We start from the raw sequence: 27747 nt of genomic DNA on the forward strand, positions 1-27747 counted from the left end.
AGATCTGGCTGACAAGATAAAAGTACCTCCCCCTCAGTTGGTCCAAGTCTTCAATCATCACTCAATAAATAGGGATTCAGATCTTCATACCTGGAGCAAAGGTTTTGGTTGGACCAAGTCATTTTGGAGTAGTATGGGGCCAATGAACAAGCCGTCAGGAATTCACAGAAATTCAATTCAAAAAGTATTTTCTGGGCCGGCCCGTGGCTCACTTGGGAGAGTGCGGTGCTAATAACACCAAGGCCACGGGTTCGGATCCCATATATGGATGGCCGGTTCGCTCACTGGGTGAGCGTGGTGCTGACCACACCAAGTCAAGGGTTAAGATCCCCTTACCGGTCATCTTTAAAAAAAAAAAAAAGTATTTTCTAAGCACCTCATTCAATCATTCCATATATATTTACTGAGGGTCTATTATATTCCTGACATTGGGCAAGGCAGTGGGGGACACAGTCATGAACTGGGTAGACATGGTACTGTCCTCATGGAGGTTACAGACTGGCAAGGAAGGTGGAGACTACAGAGTTACACAAAATGAGGACAGATGAATAAAGGACTACATGGTGAAGTACAGAGTACAATGAGGGAATGCAAGGTGGGGAGACCTCACACAGGGTGGGGGTTTAGGGAAGGCTTCCAAAGAAGTGACAGGCTGAGATTTGATTGTGCACTGAATAGGGAGGAAGAATTCTGGGCTGAGAGAACAGCACATACAGGCATGGTACATCAGGCAAGAGAAAGAAGCCTGAAGAAAGGGGGAGGGACAAGAGATGAGGCTGGAGGGGTGGACAGAAACTAGATCCACCATGCAGGACCTTGCAGAGCACATTAAGGTGCTCAACCATTAGCTTAAGTAAAGCTGGAAAACACTGAAGTGACTTAAGCACAGGGAAGTCATGTTCAGTTCCACCTGCTTTGTAAAAATGGAATGTAATGGCAAAAGAGTGGACAAAGGTGGGAGATTCAGAAAGAGGGGTTTCACCTGGGGCCAAGTACCTGGAATTGGACCCTGGTGGGGCTCCCAGCCTACAGGGGCAACAGATTGCTATCTGGTCTGGCACATGCAAGGGGAGTTACTCACCTGGTTAAACCTCCGCGTAAAGGCCACAATGTTGGGGGCGAGACTATGTTTCTCCTTCTTACTCCATCCACAGCTGGCTAGTTCCTAGGAAGCACAGAGTCAGTTTCAACAGTGATTCTAATCATGACACAAAATACACCAGGGGCATCTAACTGGAATGTGGACGTGGAGGTGTGAAAGGGCCAGAGCCTTGGCGCTTCACATCTTCACCAGGTGGAAGATGACTGTCCTCTGAGGAGGGCTGGGTCTGTAGGGACAGGTGCATCCTGAGACTGCCAGAGGTGAAGATGAGAAGTGCAATACTTTTCCCACAACTCTGGCCACGTTTCCTAGGATTTCGGTTACAAAATATTCTTAACCCCACCACTGCCACTCTGCCAGCTTCTCTGAGAACAGAAGTCCTTTCTTACAATGCAAACTGTCTGAGAGAGGGCATACATGTGTTAACCAGCAGGACTCATCCCCCTACAAATGTGACTCCAGGGCTCCTGGCTAACTTAAAATTAAAATCTAGCGAAAGAATCTCAGATTTCACTGGCCACATGACATCCCTCCATTCCTGGAGTCAGGCAAGGTCCCATGTAAGCCCACTACAACCAGAGAAGCTTCTGGATTTGGTCCCTCCCATCTCTCACATAACAAAAGAGGACAGAAAGAAAGTTTCCCCTTAACATCTTGCTCAGGGGCCTTGTTTCTTCTCTTCCGGTAGGTTTAGCATCATAATTTGAAGACTCAAATCAACTAAATTTTACATTTCAGTAAGGCCAGTTCCTAGTGGCGGGGTGTAGGCTGGAGATAATAGGAGCAATCTAATGGGATTATGTGGCGTATATAAAAGGACCAAGGAAAAGCCAAAAGCCTGGCATTCTCAGCTTGTGCATCAAGGAGTCTTGACAGAGAATGAAGGAAAGGTAGTAGATTCTAAAGTGTTCTACCCCTAAGTTTCAAGACCTCCTTTCAATTCATATCAAGCCTATTATTAATATTTTTTTTTGCTACACACCTGAAACTTTTTTTTTTTTTTTTTAGTTGAAGATCTCAATTGGCTTTATTGCCATCCTAGAATTGGGCAACATGTTTTTCCATAAAACAGAATAAGTGTCCCCACACCTGAAACTTTTTAAAAGACTTTTAGTGAGAATCAGCTGCCCACCAGCTGGAAGAGATGCAGATCAAGGGTCTACTAGGGAGTCAGGGGAATGGAATGGCCAAAGACAAAACATGCTGGTTGGGCAGTTATGTCGGAAGTGCCATGCCTGTCAAATGCTCTTAGGACCTGTAAAGGTTAATTCTAGATGTCAACTTGGTTAGATGAAGGAATGCTGAGAAACCTGGTAAAGCAATCTTTTCAGGTGTGTCCATGAGGGTGTTTCCAGTAGAGATTAGTATGAGAGTCTGAGTGGCCTGGGTGGGAACCATCCAATCCACTGGGAGTCCGGAGAGAACAAAAGACAGGAAAGAGGTGAAGCTTTCTCTTGATCCTCTGGAGCTGGGATACACTCTTCTCTCCTGCCCATGGACATCAGAGCTTGAGACTCTTCAGCTTTTGGGTTCCAGAACTTATACCAAGAACACCATCAGCTTCCCTGGTTCTGAGGCCTTTGGACTTGGACTGAGCCACGCTACCGGCATCCAGTTTACAGAGGGCCTATCGTGGGACTTTTCTTCATAGCCACGTGCGCTAATTCCCCTAATAAATCCCTCTCGTATAATTATAATATATCCTATTGATTCTGTCTCTCTGGAGAACCCTGACTAATACGAGACCCAATTGTAAGCCATAGATAACTGCTTGTGGGAACCTGACTGAAGGCAACGGGCAGCTCTGGTTACAAGATGAATGACCTGGACTTGGGAACACATGGGAACCAACCAGGAGATAAGAAACACCTCTTCCTGGCTGCCTCACTTCTGTATATGGCATCACTCCCAGTCACCCACACGAGAGAACAAAACCACCCTTGACCCTGCCAAGTCTTCCATACCCTCACAATTTAGACCTCAAGTAATAGTAATGACAGTAACATTAACTAATGCAACGATTCTGCAAGAATCCCCTAGATGGCAGGTGCTGGACGAGGCACTTCACGTGTGTTACCTCATGTAATTCCGACCATGTCCATTTTAACAAAGAGGAAAAGGGCTCAGTGTTCATTCTCTTGAATAAATACTGTGATTTCACTTCTTTCAAAACCGGAAATGAATCTCTTTGAGAAGTAGATTTTACCTCTGTTTACTCCTTGTTCCAAAAATGTGTACAAGGTACCTCAAAAAAGTTCGTGAAAAGTTTTATATTATTTCTTAATCCTATTTTTCCATGAACTTTTGATGTACTCCTATATTTGTGTTTCATTTCAAGTATACATTTGACCTACCTCAGTTACATTTACTGCCTCCAGTCCCTTTAAAACATATACTCAAATTATTTTTCAAATCTATATTATTGCCCTTTTAAAGTTTGTGAGGACAAAGGCCTCTCTCCCTTGTGGGTTCCAAAGCCAGTCCTGGAAAAGTATGGGTTACAATCAAATATAAAACCCAATTCATAAAACTGATCTGGAAGGACAGAGATGTGATTGCTGCCCAATTTCTAGTGGATAGTTGCTCCCTTTGTATTTTTCCTGAGTTTTTAAATACACAGCAGAACTTATGTACGTGTGTGTGTGAATACACTTAATTCAGAGTCTGCGGTCTTAGTTCCACACCATAAAAACTTAGGAAGACACCGGAAAGAGAGGAATATGGACCCCACAGTTAGAGAGACCTGGGTCAGATCCTGGCTGTCCACACACCAGCTGCATGGTGCTTATCTTTACAGAACTTCCATTTTCTCATTTTAAAATAGGTATGATACTACATTTATCTGTAGAGCTCATTATAACGATTAAATGAGATTAAAACATACAAAGCACCTAGCACATGACTGGTACTTGATAAAGTTTATCTCCCTTCCTCTTCTGGGGCATACTGCTGTTAAGCAACAAAGGCAGTATTCAGACTCAGCTCTAACTCCAAACACCTTCTTCTTTTTCCCACAACACACTCTTGTTGCTGTCTTGAATTATTAACAAAATCTATTATTTCTCTTTTATTTTGCTGATGTCATGAAGGCAATAACCAAAGCAGGTACTTAATACATCTGCCCTAAATTTATTTGATTTGAACATTTCTAAGACCTTGACTCAAAAACTGTATGTGTAGTGCTTGTGTTTCGACAATTCCCTAAGGAACCTTTTGCACTGGAAGACACTGGAAAACACGTAACCTTTAAATCAAAACATAAGCAGAGTAAAACATTATGTTTGAGGTACTTTGAAATGGAAGGAGCAAAAGCCTTAAAGCTGAAAGACCTCACATGGAATCCCAGCCTCTGTCACTTATTTCCTGGGCAACTCCAGGCAAGTTACTTCTCTGGGCATCACTTCCAACACTGATGAAAATGAAGATGCTGAAAACTAACCCTGCAGAACTGCAGCAGAGACTGAAGGAGGTAAAGCCTGACAAAGGAGGGGACGCACTGGGCACAGGGCCTGGCTGACAGCAGATGCTCAAGCAGCATTTGTTGAATGAATGATGTACAAGTGTTCCTCAGTGTTGAAACCTCCCCAACTCAGTGCAGGGAGATTTATCAAGATGTCAGAAGAAATAAGACCATTCTATCTGCAATAAAACAAGTGCTGGGCCCAACCTCTTTGGCACTGTTCCTCTTCTCTGTTTGGCTTTATAGGATTACAAGAGATTCCATCTGTGTGAAGTGGGTTTGGAAAATGTGAAGTAATAGAACAAAACTCTTGCACTCACTAATGCCTAAAAAGGTCCATGCTATGGAACTGATTTAAGTGTAAGTAAGTTAAAATGATCAGAGGGGACAAGGTTGGTTCTAGACGGGAGACAAGGGTTTGGGCTGAGGCTGGTAAGGCCCTGGTAGCTCTGCATCATTGGTGAGCCACATGGGCAGCCACATTTCCCCTCCGCAGGACACTGGGGCCCCCATATTTCCCAGGCCATCCTTGGCTCTGAGTTCTCAGCTAAGGTTGATTGGATGCGAAAAGAGACTAAGAGCCTGTACAGTCCTTTGCCAGCTTCTTCTGGGACCTCTCCTCTGTTACATGGATGCTCCCCAGGTTCATCAAGAAAAAACAGAACCTGTGAGAAGAAAACTTCCTGCCACCAAACTTACAAATTTCTTGCATCTTCTCCCTCCCTCTGGCTTTAATGGAAGAGGGGACTTTTCCTCTCCAGGACACACTCTCCTTCTGGTCCCCAATCCAACCCTTCACCTTCTCAGAGGTCTTGCTCTGATGCCCTCTTTTGTCCCTGTATCTTCAACCTCTTCCTCTCCAATTTCTACTTCCTGCTAGCATTTTAATGTGCATAGGCCTCTCCCACTAATAATAACAATAATAATAATACACCTTTCCTAGACCTCTGTCTCCTCCAGCTCCTGCTCACTCACTCTCTTCTCCTTTACAGGCTAAGTTCGTGAACTCGCTTCCTTCTCCAACCTGACTTTTCTGCCCCCTGCTCTCCTGGAACTACACTTTCCTCTACAACTTCCTGATTAGGAGACCAGCACCCCTTTGCAGGCCCCTTGGCCACATCTGTCACTCTGTCCTTGCCACACACTCTATGTTCTCCTGGTTGTCTTGCCACTTCTCAGGCCCTTCATTCTCAGTCTTATTTTCCAGTTGCTTTTTTCTTTTCTGACACATGACCCCAACCCCCACCTAAATCTGTCCAGGATCACCTTCTACATTCCTCTGTGTCTATATTTCTCCAGGAGATCATATATAGTGCCACGGCTTCAACCATGGGTGTCCAGTCCAAGTTACTCTCCTGAGCTGCAGACCAGGAAATCCAGCCACCACCCGGCCACACCTTCTTTGGTATCCCATAGGCACTTTAAAATCAGCAGGCCCAGAAACAAAAGGGTATCTGAGCAACTGCCTTAAATAAAGCAACATGAGATTCATCTAGACCTTCACTCTGGCAGTCAAAGGTGAATGTTTGTTATAAAGACACTGTCCATAGAAAAAAATCCCTAAGTGGTGCAGAAACAATTTTGTCTTAATCGCCCCACCTGCAAGCATTTCTAGATGAGAGCAAAAGTCAGCTCTGGTTTCAGCTCATCCTGCACAGCTTCTCTGGGCCACACTTCTAGGAGGCTCACCCCACCAGCTGCCAGCTTTGTGCATAGGGGTCTGGTCACATGCTTTGAGGTGGCCTGAGAAAGGCCTGACCCTGACCATGTCCAGAATCAGTGAGGTAAGGCCCTGGAAGAAGAGACCTGGGGAGTGTTGACAAGTCCTCCCCGAAGACCCCACAGCATCTAGGAAGCTGGTGCCAACACATGGCCCTTCCACATGTGTGCTTAATTCTAACTTCAGTCTTCTCCAAATCACGTTCATCAAATATGTCCACATGGAAAAGGCATCCCCTCAAGAAACAGTCACTAAATCAGACCTCAGGGACCACCACCAGGCTGGCACCAACCAACGGCACCACGTCACCATTGTGCTCAACAGCAACATTTTTTCCTTTCTCCTCCCTCCATGTTTCTCCCTGTTCCTCCCATCCTATCCTTTGGCAGGAAAATAAAAAAAAAAAAAGAACTGTCAGAGGTGCTTATGAACAATCTTCAGAAGAAATAGTGGGACAACTGTCCCACCAGCAGTGGTTTAGGGTGAGGGTACACACTTAGCCAAAGGAGTTCTAAAAACACCCTAGGGAGTGGGTGACCCACTGAGGCAGTGGAGACACTGCACATTTTGGGATGGGGATGGGGTCTGACTGTGGAGTCAGGCATTTCAGAGCCTAGACTCTGGCGAGAGGGGTAAGAACAGGCTCAGGAGACAGGCAAACAGCAGAGAACAGCCGGCATGTCCTTTGGAGACTCCCAGGCCCCTTAACCCACAATGAAGTCAAAGTAGTGAAGGTGCATAATGTCCACACCCTCCTGGCATGGAAACAAAGGTCCTGGGGCTGAAGGAAGGAGTGACAGAGCCCCCATGGCAGCCTCCCACCTGCGACCTGGCAGAGGGACTGGCTCTGGTCTCAGGAGTGGGCTCTGAGACAACAAGGGTAACAAAACGAGAGGCCACTTAGCCATAGTGGTTAAGGTGTCAGATGGACCAGGGCTGACTCCTTGGCTGTGTGACCCAACAAGTCACTTAAACTCTCAGTGCTTGACTTTCTTCATCTGAAAAATGGTGATAATAATAGCACTTCCCTCATAAGGTAGTTATAGGAATTCAATGAGCTGATCATTATAAAGTGCTCAGAGCAATGTCTGATACACTGTAAACACTTTTAATGTGTTTGTTAAATAAATAAAGTAATGCTCATGGGAAAAGGCAGCACTGAGCAGGTGGGAGCAGGGGCCAAATATCCAGGCCAGAAGAGACCCTGGAGTCTGATGGGAGAAGGCACCCAGAAGAGCAGTCCCAGGGCACCAGGACTCCAACAATGCCTGGGATGAGGGCCAAGACCCAGCCACAAGGAAACACCAGTGAGGTTTATTGAGCACCTACTTCATGCCAGGAACTGCGCTAAACACTTCACACACATCATCTCATTTCACCCTCATAGAAACCTCATGGCAGAAACAATTGCTCTGATCTCCAACTTCTAAATGAAAAAATATATAACAAGCAGATGAATTAATCTGTCCAGGTCTCACAGGCAGTTGATGGTGAGGTGGTGGGAGCCCATCCTCAACAAAGCCAGGACAGAGCTGCAGGCCTCAGCGGGGGGTTCCAGCAGGCTCCCAGCCTAGAGGAGAACTGGGTGACATGAAGGAATAGACCAAAGTAGTGGCTGGGCAGGGGCTCTGAGAGCCCCTAGCCTGAGTTAGGACTGGCCCAGGAATCAGGCTACCAAGGCCAGACTGGGTCACTGTGCCTCTGGCTGCACAGGCAGGACTTCAAAGACAAAAGGGATAATAGGATCCAGAACTGAGATGCACACAGAACTACACAGGGAGCTCTCTCAGGAGCAGAGATGCAAGGAAATATAGAGATAGTGTTCACTGAGTATTAAAACAGCCTGCTAGGCTCTGTGCTAAGTACATGTTATAACTTTCCAAATCCACAAACAACACGATGAGACAGGTACCAGTATAATCTCCATTTGATGGAAGAGGCTAAGAGGCTCAGGGAGATTGTTACTAAGGTCACACAACTAGTAAGTGCTAGAACTGAGATTCAAACCCCAGTCTGATTCCAGAGCCCAAGCTCTGGTTGGTGTCAAAAAGGCTAGAATTCCAAACAATCTGAGGCTGCTAAATAGGCCAAGGGAAGCAAAGGGGCTTCTTTCAGTTCTTTTAGGCAACAACTGCACTCACAGGCGTGTGGATATGCTAATTGGGAGGAATTCTCATCTGGTGCCATTCAAGGAGCCCCCCACCCACTGGTGGTGCAGCACATGCAGTACCACTAGTTCTCCCCTGAGTAAAACTACAGTTCTAGCAGATCCTAATAGCTATTAACAAATTATGAATACTTTAATTTGTATATATGTCATGTAAATACAATTAAATATCTTATTCCACTATAACCCTTCATGAAACCATTAATCAAATGTGTAAGAGAACAATATAGTTAGTCCATAATTAAAAACAGGTTTCAAAGGGAGAAGATGATTCTATTACCTGTTGCTGTGACAAAACCCACATCGCCTAAAATTCTTGCTATATTGTCCAAAACAGGTGACATGTTTAAATGACACATGACACACACATTTGCCTAACACTGCTCCCAAGACCCCTCTGACAAAGCACAGAAGTAAAAGATAAACCCAGAGTTGCAAAGAGAATGGGAATGGAGGGGCGTTACCCTTGAATGAGAGATTTCAACATACTTCTGGAAATCAGCACTGCATGGGTTTTGACTAAATGGAAATAGAAAGTCTCAAGCTAGAATATGCCACGAGGGGGCTGCAGAGGTGGTGGAGTCAGACTACCTGGGTGGACCTCAGAGAGGCTCTTGGCTCAGAATCATTAGGAACAATGAATGGAGGACAAACAAAAGGTCAGTGGATGAACAACATCTCAGTTAGCACTCCCACCTGCTGCCTGAAAGCATCTACCTCTAGGCAAAAAGTCAAATGGGGGGATTAAAGCCTTCCATTCTGGTATGCCCAGAATAAAGCTTCCCTCCCACTGGTATTTGGAAGATTGCACCCTGCAAGCCAGTTGTCCACCCTGTCATCCTGCAGTACAGGCATACCTGCTGTGTCTTGCCCTATGACACTCAGCTCTCCCAAGTAGACTCGCCACTCAGGAAAAAAGCCAGGTAGGAAAAATCATAAACAACTACAGCCAAAAATTTGCAAAATATATGTGGTAAGATAAAAAAACAGACCTGTACACAAAAATGTGTAAAAAACCTGTTACAACTAAATAATAAAACAAACAACCCAATTTTTAAAAGTTGACAAAAGATCTGTTCACTTTACCAAAGAGGATACAGACACAGCAAGTAAACACATGAAAGATGTTCTGCATCATTAGTCATCAGGGAAGTGCAAATTAGAACTATGAGAGACCACCATATACCTATTACAATAATCTAAAAAAGCTGGCAATACCGAGTGCTGATGATGATGCAGAACAACTAAGCTCTCATACTTCGCTGTGGAGGATGCAAAATGATACAGACATTTGGGAAAGAAGTTTGGCAGTTTCTTATAAAGTTAAGCACACACTTACCAAATGACTCAGCAATCCCACTGGCAGGTATTTACCTAACGCAAACACGTCTACACAAAAACCGTACGTACACGTCAAAGACAGCTTCATTCTCTATATACCCAAACTGGAGAGAACCCAGATTTGCACTGATTGGTGAAGGAATAAACAAATTGTGGTACATCCATATAATCAAATACTACTCAGCAATAAAAAAGGAATGAAGTAGTGATACATGCATGCATCAGCACAGATGAATGTCAAAAGCTTCATGCAAAGTGAAAGAAACCAGACACGAAACTATTATATGACTTCACCTATATGACATTCTAGAAAAGGTAATAACTAGAGAAATATAAATTAAATCACTGGTTGCCAGGGACTGGGGACAGGAGGCAAAAATTGACTACAACAGGGCATAAGGGAACTTTTGGGGGTGATAGACAAGTTCTTTATCTTGATTGTGGTGGCTACATAAGAGCATACATTTTTTAAAACTTACCAAACTGTTCACTAAAAAGGGTGACTTTTACTAGATATAATTAAACGTCAATAAATACGTCTAAAAAAAAGAGGAATAGGCCCGACGAGACAACTGCGAAGGAAGTTCCACAATAATAGCTGCGCAAAGACTAAAGAACAACTTATTTCAAACTGGAGTACGACAAAGGGCTCCTGGAGGGAAGTCTCTGGGGGGAAAAAAGCAATTAAAAATATGATAGAAATAAAAATATAATGGAAAGCTTGAAAAAGTTCAAGGACATGATGAAGGCAAATGATGACAGAGAAAAGACAAATGTTATCTCCAGGAATAACAAAAACCAAGGAATTCCTATTTGTGTATATTTTAATATTATATATGTACTTAAATATTTTATATATTCAAATAGTATGTACTTAACATATAAATAGTATATATTTTAATACTTCCATACATTTACACATTATATATACATATATACCCAATATCAAGTAATTGAAGGAAAAGAGAATCCATGTGTCCTTGATGTGAGGCATACTCTCTTTTGAATGGCCCAGGGTCATTAGAGAATGGAATACATTCCTGGAACACTACTTAGCTTGGCACTGCATGACAGCTACACGGCTACAGTAACAATGAATGCTGTTTGTTGATCCACCTAAGGTAGAGCATGACTGACTTGGTTGTAGCTGAGGAATGTCAGAATGTTAAGTTCATTAATTTGGCAACGTAAAAGTGCAACTGACAAAAAGTGGGAAGTGGAGAAGGGGAGGAAAAGCATAGGAAGTTAAGAGATACTGTATAAAGGTGACAAAACAAGAAATAGAGGTTTCAGTGCACCAAGTAAAATTCCAAAAGTAACCATTAGGAAAAACAGTTTAAAGAGTTTACCTGTGGGGAGGCGACTGGGGTAAGGGATCAAGGTTTTTCTTTACAAGCTGTTTGATTATCATGTACATAATTACTTTGAAAAAAATTTTAGTAGATGACATATTACACATTGTAAACCCTTGAAAATTAAATTTTAACAGTAAATACTCCAAAATATACGAAATTTTTATAAAGTCATAACCTGCTTATAACCTGTTAGTGCCAACATTTAAGCAACAGGCAGTTTTCACATGACCACTAAATGCATCTGTAACTTTTGGAGTAATCATGTGAAAATCATGACCAGCTGGACCTTAGGGAAACACACCTGTCCTACAGAGAGAGCTGTTAAGGCTTGCATCAAGTGCACACAGGTCCCATGGTAAATCAAAGGAGGGAGAACCTAACTGAGGGAGTCGGGAAGGTTCTGAGCTCATGAGGGGACTCACTGCCAGGAGTTGCCCTCAACCCTCCCTGGAACAAAACCAGCTTCACTGAAACATGGAAGGAAAAGAAAAAGGAAGGAAGCGTTGGGAAAATATAGGAAAATGGTCAGGACCCCTCAGACGTTCAGAATCTTGCAGCGTATTTGATGTAAATATGCAAATGTGCCCAGGTGTTCCTTGGCTATTGACTAATGTAAATGCACATGTGCACCCAGGTGTCCTGAGTTATGGACTTAAGTATAAAGGACAAGTGGCTCTAATCCACAGCATCCCCTGCCCCCAGGATACGGGGGGGGGGGGGGGGCGGCACAGGAGGTCACTACTGCTGCTGGAGGCCGTTGCTGCAAGCTGTTACTACCACCACCCCTAGGATGCCCTGAGAGGCCACCACTGCTGCTGTTGGACCTTTAAGCTGCTACTGCCATTGCTGAGGACTGAGCTCATGTCATCTGCTAACGGCTCCCAGGATCTTTCCCAGTTACCTTAACGTGGACCTGTGTGTGAGGGATCTGGTGACCCAGTCTGTATAACGGGCTTGAAGGGTTTGTGAGCCCTAGACCTGAAACATTTTTGCTCTAGTTATGAAGTGCCTAGCCATACAATTAGCATAACTATTGCCTCAACCCGACAACTGGCGTAGTTGTCTAGCTTGACAGGAAAGACAAAAGGAAAAAGTAGGCAAGACAAGAGAAAGGATAGAAAAAAGAAAGGAAGAGGAGAGGAATGCAGGGATGGAGGAAAGAGGAAATGGAAGAAGAGAGAGCCATCTAAATGCCAGAGAAGAGGTTCCAAGGCAAATGGGACAAGGCCTTGAAGAGCTTGATGTCTGCTCAGTGGGGAATTACTGCTTTATTTCCCAAGGTTGAAGTCCTAAAAGACATTTCCTAGACCTAAGCCTTCTGAGTAGCTATAAGTGGGCTGAGGTATCTTCAGCTTTTTCTTGGATGATGATGATGTTGGAAGAAGGGAAAGGGTGAGAAGGAAAGGATAAAAGGAGGAAGGGAAAAAAAAAGGGACAACAGTAATTGACAGTTTCTAAAGTACATCTACAATCTGTTTACCAAACAAAGTATGTTTTAGGAAATACAGCAATTAACAAAAGCAAACATGTTCTTGATTTCATAGAGTTTGTCTACAGGAGGGGAGAGATGAGAAATTTAAGTCTAATGACAAATCTTTTGGAAAAAATATTCATCAGGATGAATTAGGGATTATTTGAAGGGAATATTTTAGGAGGCCTGACAAACTGGCATGGAGTGGAGATATGAATGAGATGAGGGAGCGCGTTCTGCAGGTGTCTGGGAAAAGAGGGTCCTAGGCAGAAGAAAGTGCACTTGCAAAGACCCTGAGTCAGGAGTAGCAGGAATATCTGAGAGCAGCAAGATGGAGATGTGGCTGGAACTGAATGAGCCTGGGGAGAGTGGGAGGGGAGATGGGTGGGAAGAACGGGGGTGAAGGCCAGGTCATAGCCCCGCCTTTAGGGCAGGTAAGTACTGAATTTTTTTCCTTTGAGTGAGATGGGAAGGCAACATGGGATTGAGCAGAAGTATCTCCCCAAACCCTCACACTGAGTGTTAGGTAGTTTTTATTGCCCTGATAACATGAGAGAGTGGCAGAGTGGGCCAAACCCCTTCTACTGTACTATCATCTAGTTTGGTAACTGCGTGGAGTATTCCCATTTTCTCATGTGAGAGCAATTCACTTTAGTAATTTGAAATAAACACCTGCTAGAGACTGCATGTATGGAAAGAGGGATGAGGCAGGGCCCAGGGAGAAATGGACACGAAGGCCTCCCTAAGCGGCCTCAGCCCCCTGGCTAGACAAACTACAAGAGGGGAAAGAATCACTGGGGACAAATGGTCCCCTTTCAAATGGGGACAATGGTGAAGTGGGTGTGTATATGCATGGGGGGTTGGGAGGGAGATCACTGAATGATAGAAGTAATCCATCTTTCTCAGCTTTTGGGCATATTAGCTTCTATAGAATAACAATGCATTTACAGCCACTATTGTATCATCAAATCCTCAAACTACCATCTGCTTGGAAAACATGTAGATTTCAGGTCATGAGGATGATGCAAATTTCCCAAAACATTCCTTTTCTAGCCCTAGTACTGTGCAGCTCTACTCAATTAGAACCAGCTGTCAACGCAGGGCAGCAGCCAACTGCAACCTTGTGAACAGTCTCCTGTCCACGTGACAGAGAAAGGGCCCCAATTAACAGAATGGAGAGCAGCCGCCAGTGGCTCAGCTCAACAAGATTAACAAGCCGGATATGAGGCCCACATGGCCACACGTTCATTTTCCACTTTTACACTGGGGACTGTGTTCAATTCCCTTTCTCCATATTCTTGGGAAACGCTTTTCCAAATACATCATTCAGTTGTTCTCTTTTAAAAAAAGAATACATTTTGTTGATATGTATCAACTAAACAATACTTTTTTTTTTTTTATTAGGGACCTATGATGTGTTCATTATATAAATCTGGACTATACAGAAAGCCCATTGAAGGAAACTTAAATCAATCCTTAGCCTAACACCCAGAGAAAACTAAAGTTTACATTTTGGTCTATACTAGCAACAATAACTAACATTTACTGAGCACTTACTGAGTCCTGAGCACAATGTCCATTGTCATACACACATTTATCCATTGCTCACTGAATTCTCTCAACAATGCTATGAGATAGGTACTATTGTTGCCCCATTTTACAGATGGAGAAATAGAAGCTTAGTTGAAGTCAAGCAATTTGCTCAAATCCCCATATGTTGTCAACGTGAGAGTCAGGATTAAAACCAAGTCTGGTCTCTGGGCCTGGGCCCTCAGCCACAGAGCACCTTCACCTCCAGGATGGTAGCTACTCCCACACTCACAGATGTGGGGGCACACACACGTGCATGCACACCTACTCCCTCTCAACTGAGCTCATACTGTATCTGTGGTTTTACAAACTGCTTTTGTCCTTAAAACATTACATTTTCTCACATCTGCCCCATCCCTCCCTGTTTAGAATTCCTATGATACACATGACATCTCCTAGAAATAATTCATCACATTTGTCTCCTTTTGTTTTTCCCCTGAGTTTAATGAGAAAATTTTAGCTTGTCTCTTAATTCATTACTTTGGCTTTCTGCAATATTTCATTTGCTGCTCACTTTTTCCACTGCAATTTAAATTTGGTAATCATGTTTTTCAGCACAATTCAATCTTTCTTAATCTACCTCAAGCCAACAACCATCATTATACAACTAAAAGAAACACTGGAGGAATGTGAATTAAATTAAAAACAACAGGTGGTGTAGCCTTTCTCAACTAGGTTCCTTATCTGAAGCACAGAGCACAGAAAATAATTTGAGTGACAGTTTCTTAACTCTCCTGAGAATAGTACATGCATTACATTACAGTGAACTTTTGGGCATTAGGCTTAGTTCTCTCATAGAGCCCTGGCTGAGAAAGGCCTGGAAGAATAACCCAGCACTATCCAGTGGAAATATAATGTAGGCCACATATTTTAAATTTTCTAATAGCCATGTTTTAAAATTTTAGTTTTCTCCCTTTTTAATGTTTTATTTAACTCGATATTCTCTTTTCAACATGTGATCAATATAAAATAACAAATTATTGAGGAGATACTTTTTTTTTCATATCAAGTCTTTGAAATCTGGTCTATTTTTTACAGTTATAGAACATCTCAATTCGGTTTTTTTTTTTTGGGGGGGGTGTTTTTAAAAAGATAACCAGTAAGGGGATCTTAACCCTTGATTTGGTGTTGTCAGCACCACACTCTCCCAAGTGAGCTAACCAGCCACCCCTATATAGGGATCCGAACCCTTGGCTTTGGTGTTATCAGCACCACACTCTCCCAAGTGAGCCACAGGCTGGCCCAGAACATCTCAATTTGGGTTAGTCACATTGCAAGTGCTCAATAGTCACATGCAGCCACCATATTGGACAACACAGTTTTAAGCAATATAAAAAGGCATGACATTGAAATACAAGAGGAGTCCAGGAAGGAGAACCAAAGATAAGCCGAGAAACCTCACCACTAGAGCCGGAATGAGGTGGGAGCCAAGACACAGCTAAGAACCAGAGAGCAAGGTCAGCCCAGAGCAAGCAGGAAGACTGAGCAGATGATGCAACCTCACATGACTGACCTGGGTTCTTTATATCCCTGTTGCTTAAGCTCTGTCTCTACCTCCACTCCCCAGCCCCAGCAAAGGGAGGTGGAGCTTGTCACTAATGGGTTAGGTATAAATCCAGCTGCAACTGATAGAGGGATGTGGGTTACAGATACAATGAAATAAATTCAAAAAAGATCTAAGACACAAGCAGCTCACACTGGCAATTTCATGTCTTTATGGGGACTTCCCAAGTCAGGAGTCCTGGCTTCTAATCTTGGCTGTGTCCCAACCCCCCCCTCCCCCGAGACTTTAGGTCAGTTCTTCCCACTGTGGAGGCTCGGTTTCCTGTCAGTAAAGTACAGCGACACTGGATGGTCTTTAAGATCCTGCCAGTTCTCCCATTCTGTGATCCTAAGAGAAGCAGAGGTCACATATCTGGCATTATGGTTAAGTCTTACTTAACACTATTAAGTAAGACTTGCCCCTGGAGACTGACAAACTGCTGCAGTTTTCTTTCTCCAAGAGTTTTGGGGGTGTATGGAGAGGCTGAGTCTGAGATATAGTCAAGAAGGGGTGGGGGCTTCCAGGCACTGCAATGTTATTCAGAGATGAATTGGACAAGACAAAACCTGGAGAGGTGGGAGACAGGAAACAGCAAGGGGCAGGAGAGGGAGGTTGGGGACAGATGAACAGAAAAAACACAAATGACCAGGGCAAATTCAGGTTCCAAAAAGACAGGAGAGAAGGAGAAAAGGAACAGGAGGAAGGGAGGAAAGGAAGTAGGGAGTGGAGAAGAAAAAGAGGAAAGAAAAAGGAGAGAAGAAAGAGGAAGGTATTCAAAGACAGAAGGGTTAAATCTCAGGTGGCAAAGCATTAGGCATACCAAGAGGCAGATCCAGGTAGAGCAGGGCTGGGGGAGGGACGTGAGGGCTCCACTGTGGACAGCGAGCTGTCCAGGCCAGGAGACGAACTCAGGAGAAAAGAGAAATGAGTGGTGCCCATGAGGCATCCCACATTTTCCATGTTCCCAAGAAAAAGCAGTCTCTGAAGGTTTGCACATCAGGAGCAGACACAACTGGCTGGTCATATACCAAAAAGGCAGCAGCATCAGCCTCCTTAAGTCTGGTACCCAAACCATGTGGCCCCAAATCTCACCAGACAGGAAAAGCACAGTGAGATAACCAAACACCAGGCCCCAAGGCTACTCCTCACTTTGAGAGGTGAGCAGGGGACAAGTTCAGTCCTGTTCCCAAGCTGAGAAGAAAAATAATAGAGCAACAATAACAACAGCAGCTAACAGCTTGCTTTCTATGTGCCAGGCACTAGGAGAAATACTTTTCTTACATTATGCCTCTTTTTAAAAAATTTTTTTCTGACAGGTAAGGGGACTACAACCCTCGGCATGGGTGGTCCGCACCACCCTCAGCCAATGAGCGCACCAGCCATCCCTATATAGGATCTGAACCCGCGGCCTCGGCGCTACCAGCGCCACACTCTCCCTAGTGAGCCACAGGGCCGGCCCTACATTATGCCTTTTAATCATCTAACAATGGCACACAAAAAGAAGAGCTATTATTGCCCCCAGTTTGTACATAAGTAAAATTGAGATTCAGAAAGGATAATTAACTTGCCTAAGGTCAAACAACAAATAAATGGTAAAGTGGAATTCAAGCCCAGGTCTATATGACTCCAAAGCCCAGGCTCTTATCCACTGTGCTATCAGCCTGGGAAGGCATATTGCCATGGTTTTCCACCAACATTTTTATTGATATTGACTGAGTATCTGCAAAATAAATGTCACTATAGGGGTTACAAGTGGAACAAAAAGACAGGTGGGAAGAGAACTACAAGTGACTGCATGTACTCTACATTCTAGGTACTGTACAATATATGCTTTCATCTACTTTATTTTACTTTAGTCTCAAAATTAGATTATGATGTAGATTTTACTATTCCATTTTATGGAAGAGAAGACTGAGGCTCACAGAGATTAATTTATGCAAGTTCATCTAGGTAGTAAACGGCAGATGCCAGAACCTGACCTTTTAATACAAAAAGGTTCCAGATGGAGACTGGGGCACGAGGTAAGGTAACCAGACAGGAGACCAGGGAATGGACGGACTTCACCCAGAAATGGCTGGGGGCAGGGAGTACTATAAAGAATGATGTGCCTAGAGGTTGCACAGGAGCTCAAGGCTGTCCCACCCCTAAGGCCATCCCTCCTGAGCCTTCCCTGCAGCGTCAGACCCCACTTCAGAGTGGAGCAAGGCAGACTGTACAAGTGGCCACAGGATAAGTCTCCATTAGTCAAGATAATAGTTTCATTCGACACTTTACACCAAGTCTTCTCTCCCACCCCAGTAACTTGCTTTTTGATCACATGCAGCTTGAAGTCCCTAGACAGAGCAAGATTTCTGGAAACAATGCCAGACTTTTGATAAATACCAGCAATGGCTACACAGTGGAACGTCTTATAGGAGTGTTGGGCTATTTTGACATTTGAATTGTCTATGACTACAGATGGCCGGTGTACAAGAAGATCAGGAGGAATGGCTCTTTCAGAAAAGTTGTTTCCTCTCCTGAAAGGCTAAAAGGAAAAACCAACCTTTCAAATGTTTGCTCTATACATCTATACTTAAAGTGCAAGAAAACTTTTCAGACATTGGAGCCACTAGCCTTCAATGGTATAAAACGCCCCTTTTAAAAGGCAGACAGGGAGACCACGGCTTCGTTGCCAATCTCAGTCCTGGCCTGGCCGGCATGCCTTCTGTGCTCCTCAGCTCTGTCTCCAGCCCCCTTTAATCACTAATACTCAGCCAGTCTTCATGGACTCCTCCTGCCTGGTCCTGTGCAGGGCCTGGGGGATAGGGCAGTGAACAGGCAATGCTTGCCTTCCAGTGGAGAAGACAGGCATTTATTAGGAACAAAGTATTACTAAGTGCATAAGGACAAGTACAGAGCATGATCAGGGAATATAATGGGAGCTGGCTCAGCTAGGGGTGAAGGGTGGAGGGGCAAGCATGCCAGGCAGAAGACAGCAAATGCATAGGCCTGAAGTTAGATCTGAGGACCTGTGAAGAGGCCAGAGTAGGTGAAGCAGATAAGTGTGTGGGGAGGGCCAGAGGAGGGATGGGAGGGAAGGATAAGCCAGCTCTCAGCTGGTCTGCATACCCAGCTTAGAGACTTGGGGCTGATCCTAAGGACACTGGGGGAGCCACTGGAAATTTTGAAGAGGCTAACTGATATGGATAGAGATTTTAAAACCACAGGGTGGCATCAGAGTAGGATGGGGGCAGATGCAGTGTAGAGATGCCCACTGGGAGAAAAGTGCTGAAGCTGAGGGGAGGCAAGAGGGCAGCTGAGCTGAGAGGTGGCACTGGGGACAGAAAGGTGCAAGGAGGAGAGATGGGGTGTGGGGACTGGGAGAGGAGAATGTAGGAGAGAGAAGTCCATGTTTCTGGCCTGACTGGGTGGGTGGGGGTGCCGTTCCAGTGGTGGAGGATCACAGCAGGATTCTGGGGAAAGAACCATATGTTTGCTTTGGGGCATAACTGTGGTTATGTGGCCTGTAGAACTTTGGCTTCTGCTTTTTCAGCTTGAAGGAAGCACAGCTCCCAAAGAACCACTGGCTCACGTGGTCTGCCAGTGACACAAGCTCCAAGAGCAGGGGCTTGGCAATCAAGGCCTCCACAGTGGGAACACCTACTCTCTAGTCCTATTTGGCACAATGCCCTTCATCTTTACTTTGCTCTAGCCAAACTAATCTGCTCACTAGTCCCTGTACATGGCCATTTTCTTCTTAACTGCCTTACCTGTGTTCAAGCTGTCCCTTCTACCTCAAACATCCTTTCTTCCTATCTTGTGTCCAAATTATACCAATTCTCCAGGCCATGAACAAATGGGACCACCTCCAGCATGCTTTGCCTTTTGCCCCAGCTAGAAGTATTGGCTCCCTCCCAAACAGCTCTTAGTTATCCCCTGTAGTGTGGCCCTTATAATCATTCACGTAAATTTCTTACCTTTCCCATTAGACCAGGGATTCCTCATTCATCTTTGAGCCCCCTGACACATCAGGCAGGGAGCTTTGCACATGGTATGTGACTGATCAATATGTCCTGAATAGGTGAATAACATGCATGGAACTCAGCATCCCAAGCAGACCCCATGAATGCCTAAGCAAGCTATATGAAGATCGTTTTGGAGCATTTCTCCAGTTACATTCAAATTTAAAACTCCACTCAGAGACCTCAGACACCTGGCCCCCTGCACCAGACACCACTTGGACTTTAAGGGCTGCCTGAATCTCAGCTTCAACACACATGCAGCTGAGATTGCTCAGACCCACTCTGACCACCTCCACATCAGAGGGATAGCTGGCTTAGAGGCTTCCACAGTCTCACAATCACCTTGTGGGGTCTCCTGGGGCCTGAAATGGACACGGGGGGCTTCAGGAAGGAGCTGGCCATAGCCTGAGCCCTGAGTGCTCCAGGTCTAAGAACAGAGAAGGATAACCGAGAAATAGGGCTGCTCTCTGTAAAGTGGGGCAGGATTGGGGAGAGACGGTATGAATTCTGCACAAGGATATATCTGGGCATAACATTTTGAGGGGCTTTCCCCTCTCCTAAAAGTTTATCCACAATGCAGAAGGGAAAAAAAAAACACTAAAACAAAACAAGAGATCACAACTCATTTTATGAGTAGGTTTTTTCCAAGAACCTCATATTTTCCACTGAAGGAAAAGCCAGTCTGAACCTAAAGATTCAAACTTTGAATAGCTACACTGAGGTGAAAGAAACAATCTCTAGCCATAAATTATAAATTTTGCTTTAAACTCTCATTTCCAAAGTGAGCTGGGGCTTCAGGGCCTTCAACACCCTGCGGTGGGCCTGCCTGTCCGCCTGTCTAGTCGGTAGGCAAACAACACGGCTGTCTGTAATGACAAGCAAACACTAATGAATTTTGGAGCAAGTCTGGTGCTTGCGTTTATGGATCATAAAATCATCTGGCTGCTTCTCACCCTGTGCTGGCATGCCAGTGAGGCAACCCCAAGGATTTACAGGCAGGCCGGGGCTGCCAGGACCACTCCACGAGGGAAGGCCAGGAGGCGGGAGGAACTGCCTGTTAACCTACCCATGACATACAAACCAATGTTTATGCTCTGCCTTTCAGCCTAAATCTTGGCATGCAAAATCTTATTTAAAAGTATTCATTTTTTAAAACATCTGGGGGTGGGAGGGAAAGTCAACCTAACTGTCTCAACTGAATACTGATACAAACCTGGTCAGAAGTTACCAATATGGCTTTTTAAATATCAGCCATATATAAACAAAAGATTTAAAATAAAGTTCTTCTAGTTAGACATAGAATTCACTAGGGTACAAGAGATAAATTATAAGAGTCCAGAGGAAGGGTACTTCCATAAAAAATGGGCTTTTGGTCTAGGAACACAGCATGCATCCCCAGCCAGCAGGGCAGACCCCTGTCCTGGCCATGCTGCCATGACCACCTAGGAGGAAGGGACCACGGTGGCTATGGGACTCCTTCCACCCCTGATGAGGTCTGGGGGAGCCTTTGCAGAATCCAGATGGCCTAGACTCACCAGTTGGCTGTCTGGGACTCTACAGAGACCAGCTTTCACCCCACAAAGAGTCAGCACATTAGAGACCACAGGAAGAGTTACAAAAATGCAGAATGAGCTCCTACGTAAGGGGATCTTTCTTAATCCCAAATAGCTGTGTAAAGCTCACTTCTATTGGCCAAGTGCCCCTGTATCTGCCCCCAGTTGTATAAAACTAAAGGCCAGCTGAACGTGTATAGTTTGGAGGCCATTAATTTGCAGGAGGCACCACTCATTCAACTGACTCCTCCGCAGGCTCCCTGCCCACCAGCCTAGGAGGAAGGGACCACACGAAAGGCACCAACTGGAGCAGACAGGGCTCTCAGAGCCAAAAGGTCCCCAAGATGCAAATGACATATTAGGACAAGGGGAAGTTGAAGGACACCGGTTCCCCATTACTGGCATTTTGAGAGTGTTTGCCCAGCTCTTGGCCATTCCCATTTCTCTGGAAACTGCACCTCACCCTCAACCCCATCACAGGGGTGGAATCCAGGTAGTCATTGTGAATGACATGAACCTGACCCCCACCAGGCGATTAATAATTCTTTGTGTATAAATGTGGAATCTAGACGGAGGGAGGGAGGGAGAATGAATCAGTCTCAAGGAGTGGGGAGGTCCACCTTGTGCTCCCTTTGCACACCAGGGAGTCACAGGAAGCCAAGGGAGGTGGAAGAAAGGCATGAGGAAGGACAAAGAGGAGAGAGATGAAAGACGAAGAGTCTGGCCAGGCGTCCAGGCCCTGATTCCAGCCTCTCTCTGTCTCTAGCTTCCATGAGATACCCTGTGAGGTTTATAACAAATTCCCTTTTTGGTCAAGCTGGCTTGAGCTGTTTTCTGTTACTTGAAACTAAAAACATCCAGACTCACCTGGTCTCCCACTGTTCTATTCTCACAGCCCTTCAGCCTGGGCAGCCTCGGTGAAGAAAAGGGCAAGAAAGGGAAGGGAAGGACTTGGAAAGCTCCTTTCTCAGGGAAACTGAAAGCAAAGAGATCCAGGAACCTCCTTGGAAGAGTCAGGAGCCAGGAATCATAGACCAGGGACGTGGCTTCCAACTCTGAGGGATTCTAGAATCTCTGTTGATACTCCTGGTGTCCAACTTTGCTTCCCTGCTTCCCTCCAGAGGGGTTAGCAGTTAGATGTCAACAAACTCAGGGCTGTGGGCTAATCCTTCAGGGCAGTAGGAATGGCAGAGGTTAAGACAGTATCTCATCCCATAGTTACGTTTTTTCCAGGGTATAAAGTGGATGGTGGTAGCTTTATAGAAGGGAAAAGCCAGCCTGAACTGGGCTCAGGAACTCAGAGAAGTGAAGTAAACTGCCCGAGGCCAAATAGCAGCAAACAGGAAGGCCCAGGTTTCAGCCTAGGTAGGCCACACGCCAAAATCCATGCTCACAACCCCTTTAGTAGATTTCACCTGCTGACTCTTTTCCCTAGTGCCTACATCAAAGAAAGACAAAGAAAGATATCTGTTACTATTAGTAATACAAACAATGAAATCAGACTCCTGCCCCCTCAAAGGGGCTATTTACACCCATGATGAAGGGCGGTCCTGATAGACAGAGGGTGCTCTGTCCTGCTGAGTCCCTTGATGATCTGAGGATGAATGCTGGGCAGCAGGCGCTGGGGAACCTGTACAGTGAAGGGAGATGGACAGTCCCAGGGCAATGCAGGAGGAAGGTTGAGAGGGGAACAAAGAGTCGGGAAAGCTGGAAGACTCTGGGATCAGCTAAAGCGCCCACAATGACGGAGCAGCTAACGAGAAACAGTGATGCCTACAGTGCCTATTAAAGCTGTGAGTGTGGCTCCCGAGTTTCCCCTTCTATGAAGTCTACATGACTCCCTATTGCTCTGTATGACAGATTCTTTAGGAGGAACTTGCACAGGTGTCTCCACGTCACTGGCGTACAGTGTAGAAATGTCTATGTGACAGAAGTAAGCCTCCAAGAACTTGCACGCATCTAGACAGAAAGTTCTGGCCTTCTAAATCAATAGGATTGGGATTCAGGAGTCACAACCAGCCTTCATCCATCTCAGAGAGCCATCCAGGTTATAAGGATAACAACAATTAAGGGAAGAAGAAAAAGAAGGGGAGGAATATCAGCAGCAACCACTTGCTGAGCATTGATTACATTCCAGTCAGCGTTAGGTAAGGATTTAAATTTATTATAACATAAATCCTCAAAATAAAACTGTGAAGTAGGTACTATTATTATCATTTTACAGATGCAATAACAAAAATGTAGAGATATTAAGTCCACATTTACACAGCTAGACTGTGGTGGAGCAGGATCTCAAATCCAGCTCTGTGTGCACTGTAACTCATGCTATTAAGCAGTATGCCACACAATCTCCCCAAAGACAAGGTGCTTGAGTCCTGACACTTCCCCTTCCTTTCTAGAGGGTACTGGGCAGCCAGAAATCCTATCCAAGAACTTCATCTTCACCCCATCCCAGCTGGTTACCACTAGCACTACTTCTCCCTAGGCTACCTCTACAGGGGTTTTGTTTCCCTGGTCCCACTAACATCCTGATCCCCAGAGACACTCTGGCTTCTACTGAGGATCCAGTGACAAGGCAGCCCCCAAGATCCCTTATCAAGCCTGGGGTCATCCTACAGATAGAACCAGGGACAGTTACTTCTACCAGAGGGCATGCAGATTGGGTCCACCAAATAGCCCAATTCAAGCCTTCTGAACAAGAATTATTTTATTTGCATAGTAACACTTCCGGCACTGGACATCTCATGTGGGTAACTCACAGGCACCTCAAGTTCAACATGTGCAAAACCAAATTCTTAATGTACCTGCTCCACCCCCAAACCATCTGCTTTTCTCTACCAGGCCAGGAACTTCTCACAACATCCACATCCAACATACCAAGGCTGGCATAGTCCAGCACCTAGTGACCCCTGCATCTCTGTGGGTTGCCCTTTTCCACTGCATTATCCACACAGACCACATTGTCTTTCACTTAGACCATGGAATAGTCTCCAAACTGCTCTCCCCAACCAGTCCATTCTCCACAGAGCAGCCAGAGCAATCCTCATAAGTGATGTGAATCTAATCACAGCTCTCCCATTTGAAACCCTTCAATGTCTTCCCATTGCTATCGGGGTAAGGTCCAGACTGCCTGACCTGGCAAACAAGTATCTCCCAGTCCCAACTCCTGGCTGGCTCTCCAGCTCATCTGTGCCACAGGCCTCTTGGGGCTTGAGCCAGCCACACAAAAATGTTTTCTTTAAGTTCTTTGTCCTCCCTGTCTAGTTCTCTCTCATCTCAGGCCTTGCTGTGGTACTTCCTCTGCCTCAAACACTCCTCCCCTTCACCTGACCAGCTCCAGCTCATTCCTCAGGTCTTGGCTTATACACCGTTGTTCAGAGAAGCCTTCCTGAAGACCCCCAGCCTAAGCTGGATGCTTCTACTAGTGCTTCTAGGGCTCGTGTACTTACCCGGAGAGTCATCACCATGCTATACTGAATGGCTTGTTGAGTTGTCTGTCTCCCCCATAGACCTAAGCAATGCGCAGGGATAGGACTTAACCTCGTTTGCTCTCCTTTCTATGTCCAGCTCCTAATAAGTACCTGGCCATACAGGGTTTTGAGTAACTAATTGTTGACTACCTGAGTGTTCTCCTATATCAACGATCAGGAAGTAAAGTGGTTTTTGTTTTGTTTTGTTATTTAATTAAAATGTTTTGATTGTACATATTTATGAGGTACAGAGTTATATTCCAATATATGTATACAATGTGTAGTTATCAAATCAGGGTAGTTAGTAAATTCGTCATTGTAAAAATTTATCATTTCTTTGTGATGAGAACATTTAAGCTCCTCTCTTTTATCCATTTGACAACATAGGAAGGAAAGTGCTTTGAAAAAGTAAGTTTTGCAGATAGTGAGGCTTAACACTTTAAGTACAGCAACTTTTTATTCAGCAAGTCAATGAAAATTTACAGAACAAATACTATGTGCCCAGCACCATGCCAAGCATTTGAGAGACAAAGACATACTAGATGTGGTCACTACCCTTGGGTCTCAGGGTAGAATCTAATGAATGTGAGTAACAAAGGTATATGAAATTTTACACATAATTTATCTTAACATAAAATTTAAATAAAAAATAGTTTCAGAGATTATTTTGGCCTCCTTCTCTGTCATGCACAAAAATTAATGCCAACTTCCTGAAAAGAGTCAAAAGAAATCCAAATTGTGCCAATAAGATCAAAACACAAACTGTAATGCAGGGCATGCTACAGTCTGGCACAAGAGAAACAGTTACCAGGGGCTGAAGTGAGGACCCTGGAGCCAAACCACCTGGATTTGTATCTGACTCCACCACTGACCAGTCCTATGACCGTGGGAGTTTTATTAACCTCTCTGGGCCTCAGTCTCCTCATTTGAAAATGAGGATAATAAAATTGCCTATCTTACACAAATGTCATGAATATTCAATAGATTAATTCATGTAAAGTTTATTAGAATAGTGCCTGTCATATACGTATAGAAAACACTCAATAAACATAGCTATAATGATTATAGTTATTGAATATAAAGTCAGAATTGTGAAACACTACTTGACATCTGACACATGATATATGAAATGTGCCCTTGACACATGACATTTTGACATTCCGTCAACCTGACTTTTTTTAGATATTAACAAATGCTTGAAAACTCAGATTCCCAAAAGAAGGCAGTACTATACCAAATCACCACTCCCAAAGCCCACTGACAAGAGTCAGTGAGTGTCAGATGTCAAAGAACAGCACCATTCTCCAAGGGTTTTCCAGCTGAATCAATGCTGCACCATTTTCTTTTTTCACAAGTCCCTGAGGAGAACATGTCAAGGTCTCCTTCACTGATGGTTTGTCCCCAAGAAAGGACTGTGAATCCATGCTCCCTCTGTATGTTTTGCTGAGAAGTAGCCTTCAAAAGAGAAGGACAGTGCTTCTAGGTCTCTGCAGGTTTCTGCTGCTGAAAACTTGGCAAGATTCTGCCACTCCCAAGCTGCACACACTTTTCTTCCAGCAGGAGAAAGTTTGCAGACTTGTCTACCCAAGTCTCCTCTTTTAGAAGGAAGTGTGGCCCAAAATGCCCATTTTTCAACATCTATAATGGTGAATTGAAAGGTTTACCTTACTCATATGGCCAAATCTAGTAAGTAAGCCAAGTCATGAATGAATTCCTCTTTCTCTGTTTTGTGGATTTTCCCTTCCTTTCAAAGAAAAAAAAAAAAAAAAGGTAGAGCTTCAGTCTGAAGTTCAGTTAAGTATACTTCAAGACTTGTCCTTTGGAGAGCCAGTGAACTGTGTAGTCAAAGCAGCTTTCTGTTCTGCTCCATTTCATAACAAAACCTCCTGAGAAGATAGCAACTCAATGCCTGACTCTGATGAAATTGCAAGCTTTAAAGTAGGCTTTCAGGACCATTGCAGGCTTTGACGTCAGTGCATGCTGGCACAGAAAGTCCCAGGCACAGTGGTAGGTGGGCCTTCCTGCTTCATCAAAGATGTGTTGCCAGTCAAAGCAGCTGCTTCATCTGTGCACAGATAGCCTTGACATTCCTCTAGTCAAAATTTAGCTTGGTAAAGAAACTGTTTGCCATTTTGAAGACTCTGAAATTTCCTAAAGGGTATTGCAATATAAGAATTATTCTTGGATGTTGACAATATGCAGGTAGCAGATACCAACAGGAGCTGGCTGTACTAAGACTATCATTAGTAGTTCATGCAATGAGTTGCAAGAGAAATGGCACAGCTGCCAATTCTTTCCATTAGCTGCTTCAAAATACCAGAAGATAGGTAAGCTATTCTAGAAATAACATCATTTGACACAGGAACTGCTTTAATCTCCTTTATCTGCTCAGAGCCACCAATCAGCTCAGTCATGTCCAAGTTACACATCTTCATCAAGTTCTCTCCTGTCAGAGTGACTTTCTTTTGCTTGGCAATGCTTCTTCTCACAAATAAGGTCCCCTCTCCCTTATGAATTTTGAGGAGGTGGTGCTCCTTCCCATTTGCAGGTGTTATGTGATCATTGACAAGAATCCTACCACTGCAGCCTAAATGCCTGGTTATGAAAGTAAAACCAAAGATGATGCAAGCTCCACTGCACTTCCTTCCTTCGACATTTTCCAACCTAAGCAAGGATCAATGTAACTGCAAACAGATGTGTATAATCATAAAGGTAAGGTACATTTCCATAAATTCCTTTCAAAGGGAAAATATTCTAGATACTATAACAGTAGACAACACAGTGACAATGAAAACTGTAATTACCCAGACATATGTGGTAGCACCCCATGCCATCCTATAATACCCTTTGGAGTACAATTAAATGTTAATACAATTTGAAAAAATAATTTTTCCCACAGAAGATAGTTTTCAAAGAGACTTTTAATTCTGTCTACAACAAAGGAACTGGCATTAAATGAACTGTAAAAATTGGG

General features: G+C 44.4%; 1 protein-coding gene across 6 annotated transcripts in view; it reads right to left on the bottom strand.

The window, feature by feature from the left end:
* RALGPS1 (Ral GEF with PH domain and SH3 binding motif 1) overlaps nt 1-27747 on the bottom strand; it is a 313809-nt gene that overhangs the window by 211679 nt on the left and 74383 nt on the right. For 5 of the 6 annotated variants that reach the window (XM_063081607.1, XM_063081604.1, XM_063081605.1 and 2 more), the window contains exon 5: nt 1082-1165. The exons of the other annotated variant lie outside the window; for it this stretch is intronic. In XM_063081607.1, coding sequence (XP_062937677.1) covers nt 1082-1165 — 84 coding nt within the window. The remainder of the gene's footprint in view (nt 1-1081; nt 1166-27747) is intronic. 6 annotated transcript variants of the gene reach the window in all.

This window comes from Cynocephalus volans, chromosome 17 (genome assembly GCF_027409185.1).
Source record: "Cynocephalus volans isolate mCynVol1 chromosome 17, mCynVol1.pri, whole genome shotgun sequence".
In the NCBI taxonomy this organism is placed as follows: domain Eukaryota; kingdom Metazoa; phylum Chordata; class Mammalia; order Dermoptera; family Cynocephalidae; genus Cynocephalus; species Cynocephalus volans.